The following is a 12,872-nucleotide window of genomic DNA, read 5'->3' as shown; positions in this document are numbered from 1 at the left end:
TCAAACCTTCATGGCTTTATACAATAACGTTACTTACAATTATTTGATTTTGGGACTATCTAAAATTTATATTATGCATTTATAATAAAATATTTCTGATAATTTATAATAGTTTAACTTTTGTTCAAATCTGTTATTTTTTTTTTACTTAAGTATAATTTCAATATAAACTAAGAAATAACTAATAAGGACTTATATATTTTTCCGTTTTTCCCTACTTGCAATTTTTGTAATCAGTTACGTCATAAATAAGGAGTTAAATGATCCGGACATAGATACGCCTCTATCTATAATACCTAAAATGTACTTAATGTGAATTTAGTTTTCAGAAGATGAAGAAACGATATGTAATCTTTGAAAACTAATAAAATGTCTTTGGCAGTTTGGCATAGTATTATTGAAATATATTTAATAATCTACTCTATATAGTGCCTGACGTTCTAAATATGTATATAGAAGTGTATAACTATACAAGTATATTATGACATTTCATAACTTAATAATAAGTAATACCTAGCAACTATTTATAAAAATTAACTTTATATTGCATACCTCCTGCAGAGGACAAACGTGAGAGCAAATCGTCTTCTAATTTTTTCAACATGATTTTGAAATCATTTTGTTGCTTAGTCAATTCAGCCTAATAACAATATAAAAGTATAAATTAAATTATATTTGTGACTACATTACTAATGTAGTAAAAGTATAAATTGCCTTAAGTTGTTCCAAGTCAGGTCTTTCGGCTTTTACAACTTCAGCAAGTAACTGATCTTCTAAACCATCTCTCGTCACAGTAAAATTTATCAAAGTCGTTTGGGCTTGCATTTCGGGTTTATAATGTGGATTAGCTAGTTTTGTATGGAGTAAAAGCCGAAACTCTTGATTGTATTCAACTTCTTTATCTCCCATCTTAATGGCTCTATCCGAGATGAATTTGAAAGATTTAGTACATATTATTTAGTCAAATCATAAATGCCGTTACATACTAATGGCAACTAGGTACTTACTTTCCTTTTTTTATGAGATTACGACCTAACAAAGGGTCTAAAACTGGATCTAAATTTTCTTCAATATTTTCGAGCAAAACAATTCTCCCGGTTGTTATACTTTTTTCTAACTCTTCCATTGAACCTTTTTGTCCTAAGCGCAAGACAACTAAACTTTCTCCGTACTTTTGTTTGATCCATTTAACACCTTGTAACTAAAAAATAAATTACAAATTATATATGGTAAACAAATAAAACAAACAAAACATGATCACACAGCAGATCTCTTATATTGTGTTTTAAATTTAAATTTTAAATAGATAACTAACCTATGCAGATATGCCTAATTATTAGAAATATTTTTTAAATATTTATATTAATGTATTATGTCTATTGGTATTAAATATTTTAATAATTCGCCAATTCCTGATTACATACACAAATAGGTTAAATCAAACGTGTTTAATGCAGCAAAAAACGAATAATGAATATAAATTTATTACTGTTTATATTAAACTCATGATAGGTACTAATCCTTTAATCCTTTATATATATATAAAGGATGATATTTTTTTTTAGGGAGATCCGCCAATATTATATAGATACTAATAATATATTATAACGCATAGTAATAAAAAAGTACCAAAAACGAAAATAATTTCTAATAGATATTAAAATACAATACAATACATATTCATTAATTATTAACATACTACTTGAGTATAAGCATTGAACATAAATAGTAAAATGTGTAGGTAATACAAATCAAATTGAATAATTTACTTGTGGATCAATCATTAACGGCCAACGATCAGAATTTGTTAATATGGTTGCATTTTCTGTTGACATACGATCACTGGGTAATCCTTCATTATTCCAAATTGCTACTTGAGTGTCATCAGTCAATAAAGTCAACGGATCTAACCCTTCGGTTATTGGTACAGCAGGCTGCAAACGTTTAATTTATTCGAATTAAACACTTATTGTAACTTTCGTGTGTTTTGTACTTTAATAACACGATAACATACGAAACGACTATTTAAAATTAGTTACATAAAATTGTTATCTATTATTCAATTAGTAATCTCAAAAGGAAGTTATTTTTATAGAATCACTTAAAATATATTAAATATCATATAAAGAAGGTAGTGTATAGTGTTTAAACTTTGTGTATACTATATTTTTTGTATAATTGTTATTAAAATACATTAATATGTTATTTTTATGATATTCAAGTATACATAACATTCAAAGACAACTTGAATAAAATTTGTTTAAATATTTTGAGAAATGGATATTTTATGAAAGACAAACTATACTTTAATTATGGTCATACCAGGTTTCAGTTAAATAATAATAATTACGAAAAACATAAAGTAACTAACAACAATAAAAAAGTGTTTATGTTTGTAAGACTTACAAACAGTTTTTAAGAATTTTCTGTCGTGAGAATTCGATTTGTAATATAAATTAAGCTGAACCAATTTAAATCAAAACTAATTAAATAAATATAATAATAAATATACCTACTTATTATAGAAAACAGCATTCACAGCAGCCTCAAAGGTTCACAATGACTTGAAAGGTTTCTATTCCGAACCACTATATATATGCGTAGTGCAAGAGTACAATTTATTAATGTCCAAAAGTCTACACAAGCTAAATTTTATAATTTTTATTTGATTGATCGTGATATTTGATAAAGTGTTGTAATTTGTAAATCTAAACTACGTCTATGTGCCACATTTAAACAATATTGGTCTCGTACGCCAAATTATTGTTAATAAACGTTTTTGATTAGTTAAAATTCTTTAATTTCTTTAAATGTAACATATACATACATCTAAGGTTTTTACGAATGGCGTCCATATTTTGTGTAGCAGTTCTTGTCTATAATGTTTAGTAAAGCATCCGACATATGATATGAACGCTGTAATGAGCAGAACGTCTCCCGGCAAAGTGGTACTTTGTTGCATAAAACTTAAAAAAAAAAAAAATGTAATTCTGAAATTTTGAAGGGCAACAATAATATACCAAGCTACAGCTTCTGCCCAACGGACATTTTCCGACCCCAAGCCTCCAATCAGTCTGTTCGCTAATTCGATCGTCTTATTAGTCGCATCAGCTTCTTGTTGACAGTGTAATTTTTCGGATGTGGCCTGCTCAAAGTCAGCCGTCAATTTGGAAAGTTGTTCTTCTAAGGACTTTATAAAAAGTGCTCGTATTAAATCGGTTTTCATATTATTCTACACCGCTACAAAGTATTTCATATTTACAGCGACTTTTTTCTTTATAACAGCTAACTTGTCTTGGGCCTGAGCGAGTTCCATATTGGCTTGAGCTAAGGCTAATCGTTTTGGTTCCACGTCACAATATACTTCGTAAAACTTTATTATGTTTATTACCCAAGCACAGAGACCTGAAATTAAAATATACGTACTATATTAGATATTGATTTATTTTCAAATGTTTATGTGGCAGCACGATTATATTGAAACTCACCAGCAGCTGCGGCTGACTTTGATCTTACAAATTCTGGCTCAAACTCTGGATCTTTTAAGTATGGTTTAATAGCTTTAGTTACTTCGGGATGAATGTTCTCTTTGTCATAGTTTATGAGTAAATCAAGGAAGCTGTCCACTTTAGCCATCATAATCTAAATCGAAATTAAAGAGCTTAGGTTAAATACTTAAATGGGTATCCATTTTTTTAATTTCCTAAATATAGGTACCTAATATTTAATTATTTAGACTCAACGATGTCTTTTCATATTAAAATGTCATTTGGGTATAATATTATATACTACAGGTATATTATCAACCATAGACTAAAATTGTTGCTATAAATATGTGTTTCTTTTAATAATATATTGTATAAATTATAAATACATAAAGTTGATACTAAATCGTAAACATTTTAAAAATCAATAATATATTATACATGGTGAAGTGTAATCTTATTTAATCTTAACAGTTAACACTATTACTTTAGATACATTATTATACCAAAAAAAGTTAATTTTTAAATCAGTTGGATCTATTATTATGCATACAATATAATAATATAATATAGGTACAGTATACGTACTTTAGTAGCTTTCCAACTACGGTCTTTGGGTATTTTACCGTTTTGTGCCAGTAACACCATCACAGCAGCCGTTACATTTGTAACAACACCGGGAGGTGATCCAAATGATTTCAATTCTGTTAAATTTGACTTGTTCAATGTATTTAAAGCTTCCTAGAGGAAAAAAATACTATACTCGTACTTTTTCGATTCGATTTATCAATATTAACAAAAATAAAATAATAGGTTGTATATGCACAGTAATCTATAGGTACACCGCAAAAGTTAACGAGGCCCACACATTAATTACATTGAAAATGTTATTGTAAAAGGAAGGTAAAGTAACCATAACACGAATCACGGATAAGTTCTATTCGTACCTTCTAACAGTATTTTATAATAATACCTATCACTTATAGTCATAATGAATAGACGAGTTACACTTAAATTATATCATTGTATTTTTATATTTAATCAGTGTTATTAAATACATTTTTATTAATTCTAATGTTATATGTATTTCATTTTATAGAGCTAAAATTGGTTTTTTGTTTTACTTCCACAACATGATGTATTAACTGTTATAGTCTTATAGATGTAAATAATAAGTATTTTACTTATATTTAAACAATACAGTTTTAAATTTATAAATAGATTAACTATTGTTATAATATTTTTTTTTAATGTAATGGGCAATTATTTAGTAATATATATAATATTAATAAAAATCCAATTATTTGGATACCAGAAATTGCAATCCTTACAAGCTTACATTGATAGGTAGGTACGTTATACAATATAACAAAGTATTATAATGTATTCTTTTTTGAAGAACCTTGTCATTAAGATACAAATTATGTTTTTTTTTTTAAATATATGTTTTAAATACAAACTTGAGCAGCGAGCAGTGCTGGTTCAGCCTTTACGAGATCTTCTTCGCAATCCCGTTGTTTTTTCTTCACTTCTTCTGCTATTGAACCAACTTTTTTTTCCTCGTCATCGGCTGTATAAAAGTTGATTAAATGTTTTAAAATGGAAAAAATATTATTTTTATAATATTAATTTTAAATTGTACCAAATGCTTTTTCTTTTGATACTTTTTCGGTTTCAATACCAACTATTTGAATGAGTTTGTCGGCTGCATCGTTTTTAATTTTTAATTCAACTTCTTGAATTGCTAATTTTTCTTTTAAATTATCCACCTAAAATAAAAAATATACAAAAATACTCAAAGTATACACATAAATATATGTGTTACCACCAAAAAAAAATGGATATTTTCAATCCATATTCTTACTAGGCCATAGTTTTCAAAATGTAATAACTTGTTGTTTTTTGTGTATTTACAGATATTTTAATTATTATTCATATTATAACTAACACATAATTTTATTTTTGCATGAAAACTCTAAATATAATACAATATTAAATGCATACAATTTAAAACTAAACACAGAGACAATATAATATATACAAATTTAAAAAAAAAATTAATGTGGTCACAACAATTTGATGTATATTCAAACGGATAATACCTAATACAACCTATCCTTGACTGTTGACTGGTTTTTGTTATTAAGTTATTATACGACAAAAATAAATATTAAAATGTATTCTAATAAATATTGAATATAAAAAAAACTTAAACATTTCCCTGATGAATAAATTATCATTTTTATACTTAAATAAATTTTCTAAATATTGCAAAAATTGTGGTCTTTTTATAGACCTTTTCAATTTTTGAATACTTATGCAGTACAATAAGTTTTTTAAATCGATCCGCTTAGAATCTATAAAATTTAAAATATCTTTAGAAATGTACCATATACCTCTCAATGATGAGGTTGCACATGAAGGTGCGTACCTAACTACATTTAAAACCTACTGATAACAACTGGATGTATATAGTCTATGTATATAGTGTTACAGTGGACCAAGCTCCCGGACAGGTTATTATGTATTCAAATACGATTGTAAAAATCTTTTTTTATTTTAAGCAGTCTTGTGAATAATGCAAACTAACTTGATTCGCAGTACTTTTCAGTTTTTCCAACCCATTTTCAAGCCGATCAATTTTGCTTGCCAACTCAGCTGACTTTCGCCTTAGTAACTTGGAGTAAAGCGATATTTGTTCCAAAAACGATTTTGGCGTGGTGTAATTGTACCGGCGGTCGCTCTGTAAATATATTCGCGATATGATGTTGACCTGCGTGTGCGCGTAACCCATGAACTTGGCCACTGATTCTCTGAAGTTTTCCTAGAATTAGTACATACTTCACATATTGATCAATGGCAAAGGTCAATGAAGACGATTTTGGTTAAAAAGTAAAAAAGAGGTCATTTACGGGTAGCACTTCAAGCTCCGATAAAAACTGATTGGACACAGACATGAGCGCTTGTTGGGGCCACTCATGAAACCAATTAATGGACGTGCAGTTTACCAGTGCAGGAAATTTTCTGGAACGAACCCTTAACACCGATCCGACCGGTGAGAAGCACAGGACGACTTTTAACTGTCGTCTAACCCGATCGATGAAAAACTTCCAACAATTTTCACGCGTGTCCAACTGTCCCGCGCCCTTGACCTAATTGAGTATAATATTGTTAGGATTCATTCATTTTTTTAAAATATTTAAGTTAACTATTTTGGAGTAATTTTTTAGTTAATAATATATTAACTCCAAAAATTGACTAAGTATAGTATAAACACTTTTCCTTTATTTTTGGCCAATCTAATTCGTCACGGAAGTAAAAATTTTCCTGTTCAATTTTATCATATAATTGAGAGAAACGGCCAAGTGTCCTAGTCTAGACACGATAATGCATTATCGATATCATCTTTTGCTATTTATATTTTACTTGAAATCGTAAAACACTGCATACTTACAATCTACTATTTTTATTTTGCTTTTTTTACAAATAATTATTTAATTATTATATTATAGTATAATATGAGTACTGAGTAGTATTGTGTTATACTATTATATATACTACATGGACTAGGAGGGCTCAGGTCTAACCTAAGCTTTGGGCCCCTCCCTAAATACGCCACTGATTTTATGCTGATATAATAATAATATTTTTATTATGTTTTGACTTTTTTATCATATTTTATGATTATATTCACTGTAAATATGTTTCATTTTTTATTACCTACTGTTTATTATATAATAGCTAATATAATTTTTCAGATGATTAGAAGGACTCAACTTGTTCAAAACATACATTGCAGGAAGTGTGGTTTTATGAATTTGTGTGCCTATTAAAATAAACTAAAGGCGATCTTTATAACATCTCATCATCATAATATTAAAATATTGTCTCAGCTTGAATAAGGCGTGTTATGATGAAACCTTCATACAGACTACAGAAAATATAAGTACTAGATTCGAACTTTACAATATTCTAGGGCTATCTATGATAGTAAAATATAATTTATATAAATATAAATTTAACCTGGAATACAGGTATTAGACACTAGCTTAAGTTACCAGAACGGAAAACACTATTTGGACTAGTTCAGATATTGTTTTGATTTCATTAGTACCCAGTACTAATTTAAGTTGTATCTATTTTATTTTAAACAATAATAGCTATCCAACGGCTAATGGGCAACGGTACATACTGGGCTTATTATCGATTACATGAAAGCTGAAATTTACATTATTTTATTTAATGATAAATCGTTTATAGGACACATAAAACTATAACAACTTTAAACTTTGACAACAATAATATTTTAATGATAATTTATATACTTCTACAGTTCTATAATACTATGATGATCGTGTAACAAATGAATATACAAACTTCTTTTTTTCAAATGTCCCCTGCCCCCCCCCCCCCCCATCAACTTTAAATATTCAGCAGATATATACATATATATATTTTTTTGAAGTTGATGAATCTAAATCAAAATTCTAACGAGAAGTTTTAGAGTTATACAATTCTGTGTAAATGTGAAAGTAACAAGGAGCTCTTTTTTTCGTTCTAAATGTGCTGGTAAAAACTATTGCCTCCCCCTCCTCTTAATAAAACTATATAATGCTAATCATTTATATCTTACCTTTGTACCAATTTTATTTAACTACATTTTAAAAGATAATGTAAAATCTTACTTCGTTGCGAACGCCGGCTATAATATTTTCAACCTCATCGTCGGGAAATAGTTCTGGGATTTCACCCGTCGAAAGCATGTCGTTGATCAGAACTAGAAACGATTCCGACGGTACTTGAGCGTCCGTCATCAAAAACACGATTCCTACGTTTTTTAAGCCCGACTTCAAATACAAACTGGATAATTCCATCTATGGGCAATCATATCAGTCTATTCAAAGGTAGGAAAGTAAACGAAAACAATTATCTTAAATTATGATAAACAGTTAATACGCAATATATTCAACTCAAAAAGCATAAAGTTTATTAAGAGAAAAAATTAATTGAACCTATTTAAAAAGTTATTTTTTTTTTATTTGAGTTAGACCCATAACTGCTGTGCAATTTTCATTTTTAATCCTGACCAATTATTTTGTTAAAAATAAATTTTATTACATTTTACGTTTTATTATTAATAACTGCTGTAGTAATTTAAGCAATTATTACAAGTTAGTAACAATTAAGTTTCAACTAAATTATTTAATCAAGAAATTTGTATTTGTTTATTTTTATTCAAAATAATTGTATAAAGCATAATTAAACCAAAAATAATTAATTGTATTTATTACTGTCTATTAAAGATACATAAAATATTTATTCTAATTTAACGTGCCAATTATTTTTAAATTAAATTAAAAGTTGAGTTATGACAATAGATACTTAGATACTTTAACTATACCTACCTAGTTAAACTATTAATTTAGTTAGAAAAGTAATTGACTGCGAGAATTCAGTTTATACATTTAAAAAAATTAACTTTTAACTTATTTATCTAATAAGCATGATTTTTTTTTTTAACGTAAAACCTCACTTTGAGATCCAAAAGCCCGTAGCCTTTGCGTAGTTGTATTTGAGCTACCTCCAAGCTGGAAATAAACGCCGCCAAACGCGCTAAACACTGTTTTCCACTACCTCCGACTCCTACCAATAAACAGCTGCCCCTTGGTGATTCCAATATTCGGTTTATTCTATAAATGTCCACAAAACCCGTTTCATAAGTATCCAACCATATCAAACCTTTTGATCACCCTTGATTCTCCTCACAAACCTGCAAATGTGCATCATAGCGTCTTCGAATAACACTAAATTCATGGCTGCGACCAAATCATTGTATAAATTTAGAGCTTCGTCCAGTAATTTTGTAAGATTAGTCCAATTTCTAACCGATGAATACTTAGGTTCACCAATACCTTGAGCAAAATGGCAATAAATATTTGGTTTTTCAAAAACTGCACATTCATCGATTTCCTATGCATGAGAATTGTGATTTTAGTTAAAAATATTAAATAATATACATTTGTTATAAATATAATATAGATTTTAGATTTTTAATTAAAATACCTAATTAAATATGATAAAACGATCATTGATATTATACGTAATTATAAATTAAAAATCTAATTCTATACGTATATTCTATATATATATTTGTTACATACAATGTCCGGAATTGTACAAATTGCGAAATGTACCTTCATTGTAAAAACACAAAATTTAAAAACATAAATTACAATATAATAATTAACTGATATATTTTCAAAGTATTTTCTTAACAAATATTACATATTAGTATATCATATATAATTAGATACACCTGGTCTTTACGTATTAGTATATTATAATCATCGAACAAATCACAAAATTTAAAAACATATTATAATAATTACAAATAGTAAGTATAAAACTACATATTACTGTACAGTGAACACAGTACACATTGTGATATGAAATAAAATACGTGAATCTATAATAAGATGTATAATTTCATTTCGTATAGTCGTATGAGTTGTTTTTACCACGTTATGTGGAATCTAACATATTAGTAAAGGTATAATGCAATAAAAATGATAAAGTTTATATAAACGACTTTACGACAGGTACTGTCGTTGAGTCGTTCAGAAATATAATTTAAACAGATTTTAATACGGACTAGTACATTGTAATCGGAACTGCTGCAATATTTCAACTTATATTAGTGTGATTATAGTATTAAAAATTTTTTTTATATGATATACTAATATGCAATATTTGTTAAGAAAATACTTTTAAAACATACCACTAATTATATTGTAAATTATATAACTTTATATCAAAATATCCAGTATTTCTATTTATTTGTTAATAATAATTAAGATTTTAAAACTAGCAGTAATCTTGTGATTTGAACAATGAAGGTACATTTCGCAATTTGTACAATAATTATTGTACACATCGCGAATTGTATAATGAAACTTGTACAATCTAGTTACTTTGTACAACTACATTGTACAATTTGGGATGTGTACAAAAATCACTGTACATATTGCGAAATGTACAATTCCGGACATTGTATGTAACATATTAAAAAAAAAAAATTAATTTAATTTAGTTATTAATTTAGATTTTGGTTTCTATATATATATATACCTTTTTACTTAATTGGGGAAAAAACAAATTATTACAAACTTAACATTTTTTTTTTACATTTTTGATATAAATTTAATGTAAGTAACTATATTTTGAAATATCATTAACTAGCCTAGTCTTTTATATAAGTGTTTGGTGTAAGTTTGGTTGCCTACTTCTAAAAATGTTTGATACATTATTAAATATTAATAATAAAATAGTGTTTTAATGTCTATCACTAAAATATCATCTACAAATACCTGTATTTAATATTTTTAAAGTAAATCAAAAATATCTGTTGGTATTTAAATAAGTAGGTAATATAATTTTAGCTTTTTCAAATTTTGACATGACAATGGCCAATGACCATGTTTAAATGTTGTACTTTTAATATAAAATGTATTCAATTGTTATTTGTATGAGCATAATTGTGAACACTTACATCAAAGAATTTTTTCAATGCATCAGTCTGTATTTTAGTAAAAGCATCTGAATCTTTGTCATCAACTAGTTTATCTGAGTATACTCTTTGGCATTCGTGCATCCACAGTCGCATTAGATCTGCAGTGCAGTTCAAACATTCTCCAGTACTGAACAGCAGACCCTAAAAAACATTATTTGAAAAAATATCATACCTCATCCTTACGTGATTTGTAAAAAAAAAAAAGAGTTTTTGATTCAAAACATGTAAATACTTGAAAAACATTTGATAAATCTCTCAAATTGAATATGTAATGAAACTTAGTGGCGGTTGGTAGGAAAACTGAATTAACTTTGTTGTGTAACCAAATGGTAGCTTCGATTACGTTATCAGCTAGTTTGGAGGCGACTTGTGGGATTCGATATTCGAAATTCCCAAAATGTTGATTTAAAATTGAAGCATAAATCATCGTCAACGACTCCGACCCTGGAAAACTGTACGGTAAGATTGATTAAAGCCAATTAAAAATATATATTCTTATTGATTAGGCCACACGGATATGATTGTATAATTTAATATACGTGCATATTTGGTTTGGTGCAAATTATTATTATTTTTTTTTTTTTTTTTTAGTGCATTTTTATTATTTTTTTTTTTTTTTGATAAACAAGTATCAATACTTAATGAGAATTCATATATTTTTCAACATCTAGATATTGATTTTTTAGTTTCTAACATTACACATAATTCATAGGATTTAACAGTAAATTTCTAACATTTTATTGTAGGCTAAAGCATCAAATGTAGGAGCATATAAATGTCTTTTAATAATTAATTTTAATTTTACTAATTCGATCATTAAAATAAAAGAGTAAATGAGTAATAATAATAAAGTAAACCAATCTCATAAGTTTCTGAAACCTTCCCCTTGAAAATTTGTATTTTACTAAAACATTTTTAAAAAGGGATGCAAGACATCACATTATGTGAGTATAGTAAGTTCTATATATATATATATAATATTATAAAAATTATTTTTTGCGTGAAGATAATGAAAATAAAATCTTTAATTTGTTAAAGACGCATGGGTTATTAATTGTTATACCTCACAGCGATGACACAAAAATGCCGCTGTAATCGAGGATTGATAGTAAAACTTCCTGCAGTTGGATTCATGCAGGACACATACTGACAGTTGTGAATGTCTTTTAATGACAGTTTAGTTCTGTCGTACCAGTGGCCGTAGTCCAAATGTTGTCGTATCAGAGTGTGTGGTTGAACAGTTCCGTAGCAATCTACCTGGAATTTCAAACAATTAGCAATTACATATTCATACAATCATAATAGAAGATATACCATGGTTTTCTGCCCCTTAAATAATCACATTAATTTACATGCTCCACGATTTTAAACGTTTACTAAGTTCATATTATAATAAACAGTTAATTCAGATATTTAAAGTAATATTGTTAATTGTTATTAGTTATTAATTATATTATTGTATAATAATTATTTTACTTCAGGCATATTCATGTCATCTATAAAGTATATGAGTGTTTTATTCCCCGGTGGTCCATAATTTCGGCCAGCTTTTTTTTCTAGTGGTTTTTCGAGTATTTTTTGCAACATCTCTGTAATTACCCAAAACAAATAAATATAAACACAGGAAAAACTATATAAAAATGTACAAGTATTTAACACTGCATTTATCGTAACCAGAGCTTATAAATTCCTATGCATGCGTATAGTATCAATCTTGTCCACTCATGTTCAATGGTAAATAACATTGAATACTTACTTTCAAAATATAATTACCAATTTTGAGTTTAATCATAATTTTACCAATATACAAATAATAT

General features: G+C 27.4%; 1 protein-coding gene across 4 annotated transcripts in view; it reads right to left on the bottom strand.

The window, feature by feature from the left end:
- Positions 1–12,872, bottom strand: part of Dhc93AB (Dynein heavy chain at 93AB) — an 86,625-nt gene that overhangs the window by 10,283 nt on the left and 63,470 nt on the right. For all 4 annotated transcript variants that reach the window (XM_089217425.1, XM_089217427.1, XM_089217423.1 and 1 more), the window contains 20 exons: positions 12,532–12,644; positions 12,119–12,312; positions 11,288–11,507; positions 11,035–11,196; positions 9,256–9,455; positions 9,019–9,175; positions 8,171–8,359; positions 6,398–6,637; positions 6,076–6,309; positions 5,128–5,254; positions 4,946–5,055; positions 4,074–4,226; positions 3,489–3,642; positions 3,263–3,405; positions 3,021–3,190; positions 2,828–2,966; positions 1,770–1,934; positions 1,008–1,201; positions 715–919; positions 553–640 (listed from right to left, as the gene is read on the bottom strand). In XM_089217425.1, the coding sequence (XP_089073551.1) occupies positions 553–640; positions 715–919; positions 1,008–1,201; positions 1,770–1,934; positions 2,828–2,966; positions 3,021–3,190; positions 3,263–3,405; positions 3,489–3,642; positions 4,074–4,226; positions 4,946–5,055; positions 5,128–5,254; positions 6,076–6,309; positions 6,398–6,637; positions 8,171–8,359; positions 9,019–9,175; positions 9,256–9,455; positions 11,035–11,196; positions 11,288–11,507; positions 12,119–12,312; positions 12,532–12,644 (3,357 nt within the window). The remainder of the gene's footprint in view (positions 1–552; positions 641–714; positions 920–1,007; positions 1,202–1,769; positions 1,935–2,827; positions 2,967–3,020; positions 3,191–3,262; positions 3,406–3,488; positions 3,643–4,073; positions 4,227–4,945; positions 5,056–5,127; positions 5,255–6,075; positions 6,310–6,397; positions 6,638–8,170; positions 8,360–9,018; positions 9,176–9,255; positions 9,456–11,034; positions 11,197–11,287; positions 11,508–12,118; positions 12,313–12,531; positions 12,645–12,872) is intronic.

Source organism: Diuraphis noxia, unplaced genomic scaffold, assembly GCF_037042655.1.
Source record: "Diuraphis noxia isolate RWA-SAM2 unplaced genomic scaffold, SU_Dnox_SAM2 contig0001, whole genome shotgun sequence".
Lineage (NCBI taxonomy): Eukaryota > Metazoa > Arthropoda > Insecta > Hemiptera > Aphididae > Diuraphis > Diuraphis noxia.
Note: the sequence above shows the minus strand (reverse complement) of the source record. Positions and strands in the feature narration are given on the sequence as shown.